The sequence below is a fragment of the Manis javanica genome, chromosome 1, assembly GCF_040802235.1.
Source record: "Manis javanica isolate MJ-LG chromosome 1, MJ_LKY, whole genome shotgun sequence".
NCBI lineage: Eukaryota > Metazoa > Chordata > Mammalia > Pholidota > Manidae > Manis > Manis javanica.
The window spans coordinates 116,331,376-116,348,654 of NC_133156.1; the positions used below are offsets into that span (position 1 = coordinate 116,331,376).

The 17,279-nt window shown below is 40.1% G+C and overlaps 1 protein-coding gene across 3 annotated transcripts in view; it reads left to right on the forward strand.

The window, feature by feature from the left end:
* Positions 1-15,974, forward strand: part of CCL28 (C-C motif chemokine ligand 28) — a 34,245-nt gene extending 18,271 nt beyond the window's left edge. For 2 of the 3 annotated variants that reach the window (XM_073236522.1, XM_037023570.2), the window contains 2 exons: positions 2,533-2,659; positions 7,691-8,450. In XM_073236522.1, the coding sequence (XP_073092623.1) occupies positions 2,533-2,659; positions 7,691-7,883 (320 nt within the window). In that variant the 3' untranslated portion in view covers positions 7,884-8,450. Of the gene's footprint in view, positions 1-2,532; positions 2,660-7,690; positions 8,451-15,624 lie in introns of those variants that run through there. The other variant, XM_017650419.3, reaches the window with a different exon arrangement.
* Positions 15,975-17,279: the final 1,305 nt, after the last annotated feature.

A 17,279-nucleotide genomic window follows, 5' to 3' on the forward strand; every position in this document is an offset into this window, starting at 1 on the left:
AGCAAGTTCTTTCTCTTGGGGTTCGTGGTCTTATGGAACGGTAGTATAGGGTGGTCTGTGGGGACGCTGAGCTTCCCTGAGCTTATCAGTTTGCTTCCCCAACCAAATAAATGTTTTATCTGAATAAAAACTGTGTAAATGCAAAATAAATGTCACCTAATCCTTTTCACCCCTGTTGCCACCCCTAAATCTCTCCTATATGGAAATTCTGGATCACTGTTAAAAGCAGAGAAAGTTGGAGACCTTTCCTTAAAAATGGAAATATTCTGACAGGAGGCTGTATGAAAAAGCCTCTAGGGGATGATGTTACCTATAAGAATCTTACCATTGCCCTAGCGCACACTACCCAGAAAACATTCTTCCTTTTGCACTTTCAAAGGACTCTATCTTCCTAGCCTTTTTATTTCCAGCCACCTTGGGAAATCTGCCAAAGTGTAATAAGTGCTGGCCTCCCTCTTGCCTTTGATAGTTAATCTCATATAGATTAAGTGTTCTTCAGGTGAACCCATCCTATCTTTGAGAAATGCAATCTACTTTACTAAATACACACAGGTCCTGTTTGCTTTTCTGGCTTAAAACTATTCCTTGAATTGATGTTAGCACTCAGATGACTCAAATTCCTAAACACACAGATTTGCCTATGATTCTTAATTCCCACAGTGCTTTTGCAAGTCCATTTTTATAGTTGCTTGGGTCACAACTAATAGTAGTGGTCTGGGTATTAGCTCTTTGTACCCCCAGAGTCTAGCATGGTGATTCACTATATAAAAAGCCATAAAAATAGGTATTAAGTCATGATTTACTCTATAGGAATTCACATAATAATTCTTACATAGTAAAATGGGTGAATGAATGGGTAGTACATAAATGAACTCAAAACTTTGGGGTATTACAAGAGTTTTACTTGGAGAATAGGCATCACAGTGTAGTTAAAGAAACTATAGTTTTAGGAAATAAATGCAGTAATAAACAGGGAGTGTTCTGTTCTATAGCTCTTTAATAAACATGAAATATAGTTCACATACCATAAAATTCACCATTTTGAAGTGTATGATTCAGTGGATTTTAGTATATTCATAAATTGTACAACCATCACTGCTGATTCCAGCCAGTGTCATCACTCCAAAAAGACACCCTGTCCCTGTTAGCAGGCACTCCCTGTTCCCTACTACCTCAAATCCCTGGCATCAGCTAATCTACTTTCATCTCTATGGATTTGCCACCTTCTGAACATTTCATATAAATGGAATCATACAATATATGGCCTTTTGAATCTGGCTTCTTTCATTTATAATCTCATTGCACTTTGAACATATCTCTGTTAACACTTATTTTGCTGTGTTAATGATTATTTGTTTACCTGTCCACCTCCCACTGGACTATAAAATATTAAACATCACAGTAGCAGAAACTACATCATGTTTATTTCAACATTTCTAATGCAGAGTTCAGGGTCTGGCACAGAGTGGACACTCAATAAATATTTGCTGACAAAATGATGGTTTTCTTATTCCAGCAAGTCTGGTTGGGGGTTGGTGTTTGGATGTGCCTCTATACACACTCCTTATGTGCATAACAAAATGCAGAACCCCTTCCTGGATCCAGATTGAGAGGAAAGAGGGACATCCTTGTGGCATAAAATAGCTTGCCCTGGGAAAGTTAAACATTTTTGTCATATGGGCTGCTGCAGACGTGCATAGCAGTTAAATTAAAACAGAAGTGAGCTGAGCAGAACTATGAATACTTTATATCACTTACCTGGGTATATTTCAACCACACCTATCAATTTAAATGCATAGCTTAGAAGGTATTAAAGGCATACACTTTTGTAAATCAATTTAGTAGATATATAATCAATATATATTTGGGTATTATATGTATTTTCTAATTTCCTGAGAATTATATATCAGACTGATGCTAAGTTGTTATTGTTCCTGTCACATTAGTGTTGCTCTCTTTTCTTTGCCTCTGGGTAACACAAGCTCCTCCCAGCTTGACCTCCTGCCCTCGTCACTTGCTTAGCAATATAAAATGGGTTTTCCTAAAACCCTTCTGTCTTCTCAAATCTTTAATATTCCCCATTTCATAAAAGCTAAACCTTTTTGACTGACATTCAAGGCCTCAGTGGTGTGACCTCCTTCTACCTCCCATCACTCACTTTCCTAGCTACTCAGTTCAGACAAGGTGGCTTATTTTTCTCTGTAATCTAAGTGCATCTTCGGCTTCCCTGTCTCTAAAGGACCATGCACGTCCTTTAGTCTGGACAAGTCTTCTCCATTTTCCTCCACCATCAAAGTCCTTCAATTTGCAGCAAAGTCCTTCCCCAGTAGGAAATTTTCAAACCCACTCCAGGGGCTCCCCCAGATACAGTGAGTTCTGGGAAATTTCCTGCCCCAGGTCTGCATTCACAAAGCCCTGGGTATTTGCTCCTTGCTTGAGTGGATTCACATTCTCTTTCTCCAGAATCTTTGAGATGAGAGCCAGGCCATTTTGCTACTATAAGACTTAACATTTTCTCTTTTCCCCTTTTAGCCATACTTCCCATTGCCTCCAGCTGTTGCACCGAGGTTTCGCATCATATTTCCCGGAGGCTTCTGGAAAGAGTGAACATATGTCGCATTCAGAAAGCTGATGGGGATTGTGACTTGGCTGCTGTTATGTGAGTGCTCTTCGGCAGGGCTGTGTTAATCTGTGCAGTGGTCATTTCTCGGCCAGTGATCAGTAACCGTTGGGAAGGCTTTGCCTGCTAAATGACTTACAAACGATCATTTAAATGAGGGAGGGGACAGTAAACATTTCTCCTGTCCTACCCAAGCGCCCTGGGGGGAAGCACAATCTGTGCTGGGCTGACCAAAGCCCCACACTAGCCTCTGCTCCTGCCCTGCAGCACTGGGACTTTGGCTAATGCGTCAGTCTCTGGGCAAGTGTAACACTTTCCTAAGCAAACAGGGGACCTTCTGAGTGAAAAAACAGAACACAAATAAAAAAAGAAGGTGGCTCTATTCTATCTCATGGCTTCTACTATAACTTCGTCCAGGCAAGCATATGGGTTGCTATCAATTTTATTCTCTGAATTTATCAGGAGTGTAGCAAAGGTTCAAACAGAAGTGCAGAGAGGTCTGTACCTGTCACAAGTGCTGCCTGCAGTTGAGCACAAATGCCCTTCTTTTTTTTTTTTCCAGCTTTATTGAGGTAAAATTGACAAATGGAAATTGGGTATTTTTAATCTATACAACTGATGTTTTGCTGTATGTACACATCATGAAATGTTCACCACAATCAAGCTAATTAATATATCAATCACCCCAGCCTCCAAGATTATCGTTTAAACAAATGCTCTCCTTTGCTTTTGATTCTGGGCTCTTGACTCATGGTGAGCCCTCTCACCCCTCCTACTCTCACCCCTGGCGCAGTTATTAAAAACTTTAGACTTCTATGTACTTAACATTCCCTGGAGTCTTCAAGATCTGCAATGCACTCTGACAACAGTGCCATGAGGAAGGCATAAATTATCTCCAAGCCACACGAAGGAGAAAGCTGTACCTGAGGGGAATGCATAGTTCACCTGGTGACTACAGCTAGTGCATGGCAGAAGTGGAATGTGAACCCAGGTCTCTTCCTTCAGAACACTGTGTACTTCCAAAGCCTCTCAAAAGTGTTGGTGGGAGTAACCAGGAAATCCTTTCCCCAAACTCCATTGCATCCCACACCTTCCAATCATAATGACAGCATATTAGGCATCTCCCTGGCATGCTGGTTTTAACACCGCTTAGGGCTCCAGGCAAGGCTAGTGAGTCCATTTGGTGTCCCCTTCTTTGGCCTATAAATAAGCCCATTGCTTAGGCCTGACTTCCTGAGTCACTGGGGAGCCTCTTTATTTAGTCAATGAATTCAACAAACATTTATTGATTAGCAATTACATACCAAGCACTGTTCTGTCTGCTGGGCCAACAGGGACAAAATAGACTCTGCCCTCCTAGAGTTGCCAGGAAACTATAGCTGGGTCCTGAAGACCATCCTCTGAGATTCAAGATACACTCTTTTCCCTTTCAGAGGAATCCATCCATTGCCCAATTTTGGGAAATATTGCTTCAAGGCAAGGATCTTAGAAGTTCGGAGGAAGAGTTTATAAGATATCCACGAATAGGTGGGCATTCACAGCCCTGAAGCTTGTGGATCCTCTGTCTATATCCCCCCAGCACTTTTCTGGGGAGAAAGTCCATAGATTTTATAAGATCCTCAAAGGGACATTAGATCTAATAAAGTTTAAAAATCACATTCAGAGTTAGATGTGCAGAGGAAGACAATTCCCGGCCCAAACTTTTAGTAAGCATGGGCATCTCTGTGGGAGAAGGGGGAGGACCGCAAACTCTGCCAGCATCTCCTCAGCTCATGCCACTGTCCACTGGCTCCCGTGGTTCAGTGCCCGGGAGCCAGTGGGCCCTGTGGCAGTCTAGGAAGTGCTTCGTCCTGTGAGGTGTGCTTCAAGTTTCAACTTCTTTGAAAACGTTTCATTAGTACCTGGCCAAGATTCTGTCAGTCTTTAATCTTAATAAATAGTGCTGGTAATAGTAGGGGAGTGGAAATGTATGGGCAGTTCATAAACAATGCTCTGGGAAATTGGGACCAGCTGGATATTTGTCAGGTCTGCCTAGCTGAACTAAATCAGCCAGGGGCTGCTCTGGCTGCTCTCAGAAAGCCCACCTCTCAACTTGCAGTCATTTCCACCTCATTGGCATATGTCACCTCAGACTCAAGAAGGCTTCAGAACTTGAAAGGGCTCCCATCAGGTTCCCAGGAAGGCATGAGGAATGGACCAGAGGAGGTTCCCGTATGTGTGTAAGAGTAAGGGGCAGATGCTAGTGATTAGCAGGGGACCCTGTCGGTAATAGGATTTTCAGAGAAGTTTCTTTGGGGGTAAGTAGGTATGAGCTAGGGATCTAAAATGTATGGGAACAGAAATGATGTAAGTCCTCACTTAGATAAGGGAAAATATAATAAAAAACATGAGTCTTCATTTGGAAAGGACTCAGTTTTAATTAAAGGGAAACTGTGAAGCTAATCACTTGGATCTAAAAATACTTTATTCAAGTACCAGTTTATAAATTGACCTCACTGCACTGATAAGACAGCTGAAAAATACAGGGTAGTTATGATCCAGTCTCAAATTAGGTCTCAAATGAAATTTGACTAGGTAATATTTTTTTAATCATAAATTACAGATCTCTGTTGTGTTTCCTGACATAAATAGATAAAACTCCTCTAGTTTTCAAATTGTTTTGCTAAAGAACATATCTTTACTTATCCGAAATATAGTCCCTTAACTTTGTGTGTAAAGACTCTAAAGTTTGAGACAAGTGTTTGAGGTGCAGAAAACATTGCAAGTGTTAGAAATATAATTCCCAAGTAGCATGTATTATTAATCACAACTAATATAAATTAACTTACAGTGAAGTCAATTACATTTCTTTCCTTTTCCTTTTCTGCCTAGAAATAGGTCTTTTGTCTCACACCCTATATATGATCATTGTAATTTTTGACATCTGAAACAGCAGGTTTCTTGTTTAAACCCCTCTGCAGTGACTTCATTTAAGAGCTTCTGGCTCTTTCTAAACATAAATACAATGTAATGTTGTTTACCTTGGACAGAGGATTGAGGTTTCTTGAATCACATAGACAGTATCTGGTGGGAAGAAAATTTGAGGGTATTAAATAAAGTCATCTGGAAGGTGTGAGTAGTTTTTCAAAAGTGGTTGTGCATAGAGGGACAGGTAAAGAAATAAAATTTAAGGAATAGGTATAGGTCTAACCTCCATGGTGGGGCCACCCCTTTAGGTCCATTGGGCTGTCCCCAGCTGCACTATTATGGTAAAAGAATCAGGGGATCGCCTTATGTTTTCTCACAGTCAAACCCTCCACCTAGAAATTCACAATGGGGGTGGGTTGGTGCCCATGAGAATACTGTGGAGTTAGGGGCCTCCCTGCCCACATTACCTCGTCTGTTTATCCTGATGGAATGCACATGGGATCCAAGCGGAGGTTTAAGCAGTCTTTAAACTTGAGGATTTTATAAGCATCATAGCATCTTGGAGCATCTTGGATGTGGGAGCTGTAATCTGGTAGCTGATTTTGTCCCTTGTATTACACTGAGAAGCTGAGGCCTCAGTGGATGGGCTGCTGAAAGGGCCCCCCTGGGAGCTGCTGTCTGTTTTCCTGTGGCTCTCCTCCTCCTTGGGTCTTCTGTCTGTGTTCCCCAAGCCAGTTCTCTCCTCAGCCATTGCTCATCCCTGAAGCCGCTCACTCCCCTTGAAATCCTGGCGCTGAGTCCTGCTCCTCTCCTGTGTAACCTGTGGGCTTGTCTGGAGGGCAGTGGAGTCTTTCTCCACTGGATGGTGGCTCTGATTCTTGCTGACACCACAGGGAGAGAAGAGGGTTTTAGTCCTTTGGAAGGGGTAGAACTCCTCAGCTCTTTTTGATTGTTTTTTTTTTCTTCTTTGTATTAATGCCACAGCCAGGTTTTCTCCTCTAAAGCTAAAAAGGAGGCCAGCTGGCCAAAGTGAGAAGCACCTTTTCTTTTGAAGACCTCTCAAACCAAGACACTAGAGAATGTATTGTCCTCCTATTAAGATACCTCAGTTCCTTCAAACAAAATGGCAGCAGACTCAGAGACTCCAAGAATGAACTAGTGGTTACCAAAGGGGAGGGGTGTGGGAGGGCGGGTGGGGAGGGAGGGAGAAGGGGACTGAGGGGTATTATGTTTAGTACACATGGTATGGGGGGTCACGGGGAGAACAGTGTAGCACAGGGAAGGCACATAATGGATCTCTGGCATCTTGCTGCACTGATGGACACTGACTGCATTGGGGGATGGGTGGGGACTTGATAATATGGGTGAATGTAGTAACCACATTGTTTTTTCATGTGAAACCTTCATAAGAGTGTATATCAATCATACCTTAATAAAAAATTTTTTAAAAAAAGATACCTCAGTTCCTTCAAACTTAGATTCCCACATGCTGGCTTTATTATGCTTAAGCTCCTTCAAACCTTTGTCAACTTTTCCTCCCTTTTAAGAGTCCCAACGTTAGCTGGTGATTCCTCCTGGTCATCTGGAGCAGTAGCAGCCTACCTTCTATCCCCCAGGGCTTCCCCCCAAATAACAGGATCAGGGGGTTCAATTTATCCAGACACAGACCCAGCAGGATTTGCAAGATTTTATAAGATTGGATGGCATCTATTGGAAATTAAAAGTCGCATCTCTTGTAACAAGAAATTCTTCTGGTTACCAGAAATTGTAAATTCTGCTTTAGGGTTCTCCCACCCCCATGTCAACATTTGATATGGAGCAAAGAAAATGAAAACAAAATATGAGATGTTCTATAGATTGATATTATATTAAAATGTTAAAAAAGCCTAGAATGTTTAATATCCCCCCTTTTCCCCCTCCTGCTCCCCACTCCCCATCCTCTCCTCTCCCTCCTCCTCTTCCAGTTCCTTCTTCTTCTCCTTTTAGTACTCTCTGCTGACGTCTGAGGAAAGCAGTGTAGTAAGTTTAACTTCACCTTGCGGTGCTCAGCTTTAGGACTCAATTTCTAAGAGGACGCTGTATCTAAATGGGGGAACTGCCTGTGAATCACTACGTTTTTACTTGCACTTTCTATCAGTGATGTTTTTCTTTCCTTCTTGGCAGCCTTCATGTCAAGCGCAGAAGAATCTGTGTCAGCCCGCACAATCATGTTATGAAGCGGTGGATGAAAGAACAAGCAGCCAAGAAAAATGCTAAAGGCAGCATTTGCCACAAGAGGCAACACCACAGCAAGGGGAGCAGTAAAGGGGCACAGCAGGAGAAGCAGAAAGTACACGGCCATAAAACTCCCTATTAGCGGGGTTACAAGTGAATCCACACAGATGATTCCTGAGGTGAACGCGGCCACGGCTGGTCATACACTGATCACGTGAATGTTCCTTACTAGGAGCCATCAGTGCAAAACAAAATATGTGTATTTTAAGAAAACAAGTGCACAGTATGCAAATGTAGGCTGTACTATACTCAACAATGAAAAGATAGTATGTATCTTTATATAATATTTCAAGAGAAGTATACAGATACATTCTTCCAATTTTTTTATTATGAAGTTTTACAAAGCTACAGAGAAGTTGAAAGAATAATACAATGAAACCTGTATACCTTTCACCTAGATTAGTAATTATTAATATTTTGCCACACTCAATCCTCTCTTCTTTGTGTATATATAAAACATTATATATACATATATAAATAATTTTTTGCTAAACCATTTGAAAATAAGTTGTGAACATCATGCTACTTAACTCCTAAATCTTTTTTAGTGTTACAACTTAGCATCCCTCAAGAATAAAGACATTTTCTATATAATCCCATTATCAGCTTTATATCTAACAAAAATTCCATCATATTTAATATATATATAAATATATTATACATATAATATATTAATATAATATTATATTATATATATTATATATATATTAATTATATATATATATTATATATAAATATATTAATATAATATAAATATAAATATATATATACACACACACACATATGTATGTATGTATGCCACATTTAAATTCTCCCAACTATTTGCAGAGCATTTTATATAGGTTTTTATTTCAGTTAGGCTTCAATTGATTGTTCTAGTTCTTTAGTATCTTTTAATCTAAGAAAGCCCCTCTGCTTTTTTTTCTTTTCTTTCTTTCTATGGTATATACTTTTTGAAAAAGTTTAGGGCCAGAATCTGTTCTACATTCTGGGTTTGTTTTCTCTTGATCACATTCAGGTTTAACATTTTCGGTAAAAATGCTTTCTATGTGAGTTTGTGTATTTCTTACTGCATGCATTGAGTTCATGAACATTGAAATTCATTTTCGACAGAAAGTTTTAGCTGAATATCGCTTTAAAACATCTAGTGTAACTACTATTGTTTGCATTGATAAATTCTGATGATGAAAAAATAATGTCTGCTTTGCTCTGCCAACCACAGTCATTTCTTGGAGCACTAGGGGGTTGCCCAGGCTTGGGTTGCTTGTGGGATGATTTTACACTTTCCTGACCAAAGAAGTCTGCATCTTTCAACTCCTAATCCACGTTTCCCACTCCTGTGGGTCGATTCCCATGGCATGGCTCCTCTTTTTGTCTCCTTATTGTCCCCAGAGTCTCCGAGATGTAGAGTAAGACTGAGCTTCCATAGCCAGCCATCAGATGGCAGGCACAGGGCCCACTTTGCCAGGTGTCAGGTGTCTTGCACCTCCCTGCTGGTGGGTTCCAAGCAATGGTGTTGCCAGGATGACTTGGAGGTAATAATGGGGCACACAGAGGAACTGAGCCTGATGTAGGTTAAAATATCACCAAATAGTTTTTTCCTAATACTAATTTAGCATGTGATTTATTTGTTGTCAAATATTGATATTTCTACTTTATGGATGAGGAACTCAGAGGTTCTTAGAGGTAAAATGACTTGCACAAGGTCAGAGGGAATGGCAGAGACAATCCCCTTCCCAGTTCTCAGATCAGCCCCAGCAGTAGACCCTAGGAGATATGGACATAGGGGTCGGGCAGAGGGAGAGGAGTTCAGATAAGGGTCTTGGCCCCTGGTGCTTCTCAAAGGGCTGGGAAATGCCTGGGAATTCCCAGTTGTCCTGGGAAGTCTGGAATTAAAACATGTTACTACTGGCAGTATTGGTGATGATACTGGCAATAACCATCTTCATAGATTAAAAATAGGCCCCAACCTGGATGTACTGAGTTTCACACTCTGCAGTAGAGGAAATGGCCCACTATTTATAGCCTTTGTTTTGAAAAATCTCCCTCCCCACATTCTTCTTTTCAACTTAAAGACCTATTTTGTCCAAAAATACAGCATTCTTCCACACAGTCCCATCATGCTTTTTAAATATACAGGTGATCCTGAGGAAAACGGTTCTTACGTGTCTTAGTTGGTTTGGGCTGCTCTAACTAAATACCAGAGACTGGGTGGCTTATAAACAACAAACATTTATTTCTCACAGTTCTGGAGACTGTGTCTGGTGACAGTCCTCTTCTGGGTTGCAGACTGCCAGCTTCTTACGTAGTAGAAAGCACTAGGGGCGCTCTGGAACCTCTGTATAAAGGATTAATCCCATTCACGAGGGGCCCACCCTCCTGACCTCAGCATGTCCCCAAGACCCACCTACTAAAATACCACCACCTTTGGGGATTAGGATTTCAACATATGAATTTCAGACCAAACATTCAGACCATAGCACTAAATATTCTTTTTTAGTCTTATAGTACTGTCATCCAGCGTCACCAAATTACAGGCTCTAAAAGCTGAAAAAAGCAACATTAAATAAAAAGGAATTAATAAAATAATATGAGAGTAACTTAAAAATAAGTCAAGTTTTAAAATTAATCATCATAACCAACAGTTATGAAAAGATAAAATAAAAACATTGGTTCCTAATCCTCCCAACCCACAACTTGAATTATTTAATCTTTTGTCTCTCCTTCCAGTCCAAATCCATAATTCTACATGTTTTCTATAGTTATAATGACAATAGGCTTATATGCTATATTTTAAATTTTTTGCTTTAATGCAATGCAAATAATTGAAACTTTGTATGGGAACTGTGTTTATGGGAGAGCAGCTTCTTAAAGAAATTACATTTTATAGAATATCCTTTTTATCCATTTTACAATGCCTATTAAAACATTGTGTTGCTAATATTGTTAGAGTACTATGATTAGATCATCAGGTTAACCCCCAAAGTTTTTTTAGATTACATTTTTATTGAAGTACTACAAAGTGTGTAGTAAAAAAAAAATCAAAATTACAGCAGTAGTTAATAGTGAAAAACATCCTCTTACTGTATCCTCCTTATTTTCAAACCTACATCTTTCAGGCAACCTCTTTTAACCTTTCTAAAAGTTTTGGTTATTCTGGTGGTATAAAAGGAGGAAAAAGTTTTCTTTCACCCTCTTATGTACCCTAACCAGGTCTGAAATTTAAATTGTCAAGGACAGAGTCAAAGGAGAAAAGTACAAAATTTATTGTTTTATGTGATACAAGATCCTTCATGAGGTAATGATGACCAAAGAAAGAGTTAAACCTGAGTATTTTATGCTAGGTTTGATGAAGTATGGATCAAACATTCAGACCATAGCACTAAAATGTTGTTACTGGTCAGAACACTGTTTTTTTCCCAAAATCGTGTCTTGGAGGCAACGAAGAATGAAGCCAGCAGACAAGAGTATGGAGCAACCAGCAAAACTCTTTTAATGAGTGAAAGAGAAAGCTCCTGCTAATCAGGAGGGGCTCCAAGGGAGGATGCTGTCAGGGCTGTGGTTTTGGGGTTTACATTGCCTCCTGAGAGGAGGAAACCCCCCTTACCCCATCTACCCCAATAAAGAACTGAACTAATGACATCATAACTCACTCCTGATTGGCTGAAAGTAAAATGCTGCTTTTGCATAGGGCACAACCAATCAGAGCAGCTGAGGTCTGTCTAAGTGGCTGAGTTGGTTTTTTTGTGTGGTTTTTTTGAAACTTAAAAGAGTCCTAAACTTTTTCTGCCTGTGTCCTACTATCATCTGCCTCAGTGAGGAATATGATAGGTCAGAGAGTATTAGGTAAGTGTGGTAAACTGGGGGAAACTGAAGAATACTGAGTCAAGCCTCTTTGTCAGTATTCTTGGTGTTCCTTTGCCTTCAGAGGTGAGGATGCTGCTCCTTTCCTGCAGGTGAAGGAAAGAGAGGGCACCTCTTACCTGAGGGTTTTATGACCTGTTTCAGGGGTCCAGAGTGACCTTCCTGATTCTGCCTTTTTTTTTCCAAACTCCTTCAGTTTAAAATATTCAGTATGCCAAGGTGTCATTTTGAGGTTGCAGGTACTGAACCCCATAATTTCAACTGAAATGCTTAAAGTATCATTTCTTTGTTTATCAATTCTAGGCAATATCTATTGTCTCCTTTTTACTCCTTATTTCCCTTCCCTTCTCTCTCCTCATCTTGACAGTTTACCACCATGATTTTTCTTTATCTTTGTAACTGAATAATATACCCACCTTCCATTCATTAGTCCATTAATTCTGGAATTAATACCACATTGTTCTTTCCTTTTCCTCCTTTTCTTCTATCTTCCATCTTGTGCCATATCCTTGGAACTTGAGACTTGGCCTCCTACATCTTCAAAACTAGCAATGACATGTTGAATCCTTCTCATGTTTTGCATCTCTGATTACCTCATCTCTGACCTCTAGACCCAGACATAAAGGGCTCCTGTGATTAAGTCAATCTCACTTAGATAATCTCCCTATCTTAAGATCAACTGATTTGTGACCTTAATGGAATCTGCAAAATACCTTCACTGTAACGCCTAGATTAGGGTTTGGGAGAAGGTAGGATATTTTTGGCCTAATACTTTTACATTTACATGGCTGAAGTTGATAGCTATAATTCTGTACTATAATAATGTTTTTCATGATCTTTTTTAAGACAGGGTTTCTCAACCCTGGTATTACTGACATCCTGAGCTGGATAATTCTTTATTGTGGATATTCTCCTATACATCATAGGTGGGTTAGAAGTATCTCTGGCCTACAGCCAAGCATGCCTCCAAATGTCCCCTGGAAAAGGGGAGCAAAATTGCTCCTAACTCCATTTGAGACTCACTGATGTAGAATCTAAGGTAGATTCAAAAGTTGAAAACCAATGTAGTTGGAGAAATTCTAATGTGACCCCCAAAATTTCCTGCCTTGATATTTTCTAGACCTGCACAAAATTTCCTATACCTTCCCCCAAACCCTAATCTAGGTGATGCAGTACAGGCGTTTTGCAAATGCCGTTAAGGTCACGAGTATATTATGATAGGGAGATTATCTGAATGGGACTCACTTAATCACAGGAGCCCTTTATGTCTGAGTCTAGAGGTCAGAGACAGGGTAGTTAGAGAGATACAAAATATGAGAAGGTTCAACATGTCAAGGCTGGTTTTGAAGATGGAGGAGACCTAGTTCCAAGTCCCAAGGAATGCAGGTGGCCTCTAGGAGCTGGCAGAGGTCCCCAGCTGGCAGATTGCAAGGACATAGGGACCTTAGTCCTACACACACAAGGAACTGAATTTAGCCAGGAACAAGAATGAACTTGGAGCAGATTCTTCTGTGAAGTCTCCAGAGGGAATGAAGCCTAACCAGTATCTTGATTTCAGCCTTGTGAGGCCCTGCAATATAATGAGTCATAGGAAATACACATTTGGTCATTCATATGACCAAATATATATCTCCCAGGTATATTTGGTCTTCACCCACAGTTCCTGAAAACACTGCAGTCTTAAAGGTGAAATGGGTGTTTTGTCATGTTAATGAGAGACTTTTGGACCCCCACCCAAGGGCAGGGGATGGAGGCTGAATCAGCCAATGGCTAGTAATTTAGTCAGTCATGACTATGCAAGGAAGCCCTCACAAAACCCAAGAAGAGCTTATCGCTCTCGAATCCTGCTTCTCGTCAGGGAGACTAAGCTTGGGGAACCAGAATGCTCCTGTGTGCCATGGAGCCAGGCCCCAGGCTCCACAAGAATAGAACTCAGTTATTGGGGACCTTGCCCTATGTATCCCTTCATCTGACTGTTAATTTGTATCCTTTATGGTATCCTTTATTAAACTGATAAACATTAAATGTTTTTCTGAGTTCTGTGAGCCACTCTAACAAATTAATCGAACCTAAGGGGGAGGTCATTGGAACCTCCAATCTGTAGCTGGTAGGTCAGAAATACAGGTAACAGCCTGGGTCTTGTGACTGGTGCCTGGAGTGGGGGTGGAGGTCAGTCTTTTAGGACAGAGCCCTTCTGGTGAATCTGGTGCTATCTCTGGGCAGATAGCATCGGAACTGAGTTCTCTAACACCCTGCTGATATTCAAGAATTGCTTGGGTTATGCATGGAAAAACCCCCTCTCACATACACACACACACACTGGAAGAGGTTTAGAGCCGTAAAGGAGTTATACTACTATTACTGCTGTGTATGATACTATTACTGCTGTGTATAATACTTTCGTTGTATATGAAAGAACACATTGCAGACCCTAAGCAGAGAACCCAGTTACACCACATCTGGAGTTCTGATTTACAGATTGTGAGCTAATAAACGGGTGTTGTTTTAAGTGACTAAGTTTGTGGTACTGTTATACAGCCATAGAAAATTAACACGGCAATAGAAAGCACTTTAACCATCCTGACTATGTAAGTGTTGTTCTCTGACAGGTCAAATAGTGTTTTAGAGGTTAATGCCCTCTAACAATAACTGTGTGTAATTCACTAGTTAGGCAACTTGAGCCTGGTGAAATTCAAATACAAACTTTCTGTATTATTCATGTGGTTTAAATACTTCTTTCCCAGATATGGTCAGACATTCAGGTTATTTATATCTGCTCTTCTTGTCTTTGTCAGTCAACCCACTTGACGTATCAGGGCTCCTCCTATAATTGCAGAGAATTCTCCGTTTGTGTATTTGAAGCTGTTCATAGTTTAAAGGGTTTTAAAAAATAGAGTCCTCATCCACCCTATTGCTGGGGAGAGCTGAGCCCTTCAATAAGTGTGAAATATCTGCTTCCAAATACCTAAAATTTGGCAATGGCCTTTCTCTCTGTCAGCTTTCTCTTTCTGAGATAAAAGGCTGCCTCTGTGTCCTGGTCCCCCTGGGTTGGTGGGTGAGTTTTGTATTTACTCCTTTTGATGGGAAAACTATTGAAGCTTTCAATTTATCTAGATTGAGAAGGATCTTCCATTTGTAGAGACATGGACTCTCTGTGTAGCACCATTAAACATCCACTAACAGATCTAGTCTGAATTGGATTAGTAAGAAGACAATCTAAAATGCCTCCTTCCATTCAGTCATTCCATGGAGCTTGACTAGTAAATGTGGGAAGGTGGGCAGAGATTCCCTAAGAGTGATATTAGTACCCTTCCCTGTGAGATACAGATTTTTATATTATCACAGAACAAACAGAACTATGACATATGTTTCACAATTTATATAACCAATTTGATGCTCTTTTGACAATTACCACTTCTTTCTTTTTACAATTATAAAATGCTTTCATCTGGTAAATTTAAGAGAACTTGAAACTCATCCCATCCTACCTCAAACACGTGATTACGTTCTTCCTCATCATTCACTGACAGGCAATTTGATTAATTAGCATATTGTAGCCTCTCCATTTTATTGCCATTCTACCTCTGCATAAACTACCAAAATAGTAAGCATCTCCTTACTTCATCCAGGGTTTAACACATACTAGGCACTCAATATTTACTGATAAAACATATGTAGTCAAGAGACCTCTCACCAGGCTAGGTACAATAAAAACACCGCCAAGGAACAGTCTTACACTCCTGTAAAGACTTCCCTACTGAAGAGTGAGAAGGATACAAAGGGCTAAAGTCTGCCAAGACTTGGCCTGGGAGAGTTCATTAAATAAAGCCCGTGTGTGGGGCTCCAGTGTTTTCAGGATGTTCTTAGTCTCAGAATTAGTCTGTTCCCTTCCCTACAGCTCTGACATCCACCTATCTATACAGAGGACTTTATCCTGTCCCTGTTCATCTTCCTTCCAGGGCATAATGATCTGTACCAGTGGTTAAAGAACCTTCTTGGCGGAGGAAGTAGAGCAGAAGACAAGGCTTCTGACAGATTGACTTTGCTAAACCCAGAATACAGTGAAGTCAAACTGTAAAGTCTGCAAGAAAACCTAGGTTAGGGAAGAAAATGGGATTGTGGTGGCCTTGGTGATTATGAAGAACAAAGAAAAGAGATGTTTCCCTGTTTGATTCTCTGCTTACAGGTCTACCCAAATGTGTCAAATTAAAAAGATGAAAATACCCGGGGTTAATGAGAATGTGGAGCAACTGGAACTATTGTGTGTGCTGGAAGGGGTGTAAATGAATAAAGTCATTTTGGAAAACTGTCTAGTAGTATCTACAAGAGTCATATGCCTACACTATGACTCCCAAAATTCCACATCTAAGTACTGTCCAGTTAAGTGATTATGTTCACCAAAACATGTAAAAGAATGTTCAATCTGGACATGGGAAAATAACCTAAGTACCCACCAGCAATTGAATGCATAGGTTTAAAATGTTACATTCATAAAGTGAAATACTACCCATTAATGAAAAAGGAGAATGTATAACTCATGCAACTATATGTATGATCTCACAAGTATATTGATGAGGGAACAAGGTCAGACAGGAAGGACTGGGGATCACACACACTAGCGAGCAGCAGTCCTGCAGGCTTCTTACATGTACTGTGTAACTTCAATTCACTTCATTGTCAGTTCTGGTTAGTGATTTGAAGATTTGTAAGAGAGACATCAGAGATGCCCATTTCTAGGCTTCATGGGTTAGCAAAAGTGATAGGCAACCAAAATTTCACACATAAAACATGCAAATGGCATGAACATAAAATATTTTGTCATGATACACATGCACACATACCAACACACACACATTTTGCTTTTGTGAAAAATCACTGTCCTTTCTCTCCTGTCAAGGTATCACTTGACTTTACGTTACTCTAGCTAAAAAATAACCACATATGATCTCATTTGTATGTGGAAACTAAAAACACTTGTAACTCGTGGATACAGAGACAGAGACTAGATTGGTGGTTGCCAGAGGTGGGGGTGGGGGGGTGGGTGAAGTGGGTAAAGGTGGTCAAAAGGTACAAATTTCCAGTTATAAATAAGTCATGGGATGTAATATACAGCTTTGTGACTATAGTTAACAATACTGTACTGTATATTTGAAAGTTGCTAAGAAAGTAGACCTTAAAAGTTCTCATCACAAGAAAAAAATGTGTAAGTCTACAGTGATGGATATTAACTAAACGTATTGTGGTAATCATTTTGCAATATATACACATATCAAATAATTACGTTATACAACTAAAACAAATACAATGTTATATGTCAATTATATCCGTAAAAAAATCACAATGTTTATTAGAAAATAAAGTTTATAAATAAGAATTCTCAGAGTTGAGAAGAGGTTTCTTCCATCTCTCTCTCCCTCTCCCCAAAGGGGAAGACAGGCAAAGCAGTGTTGTTACTGTTTCAATCCCAGTCTCTTTCTTCTAGGCAGAGACAGGAAGTCACATTGGGATGGTGATTCGCTAGTCTCAGTGGTTCTGTGAAGGGCTTGACAGGCTTCCATTTGTTGCATAAATGTAAGGTTAGTGGGCAAAAGCAAAGATCACAGCAAGATCTCCC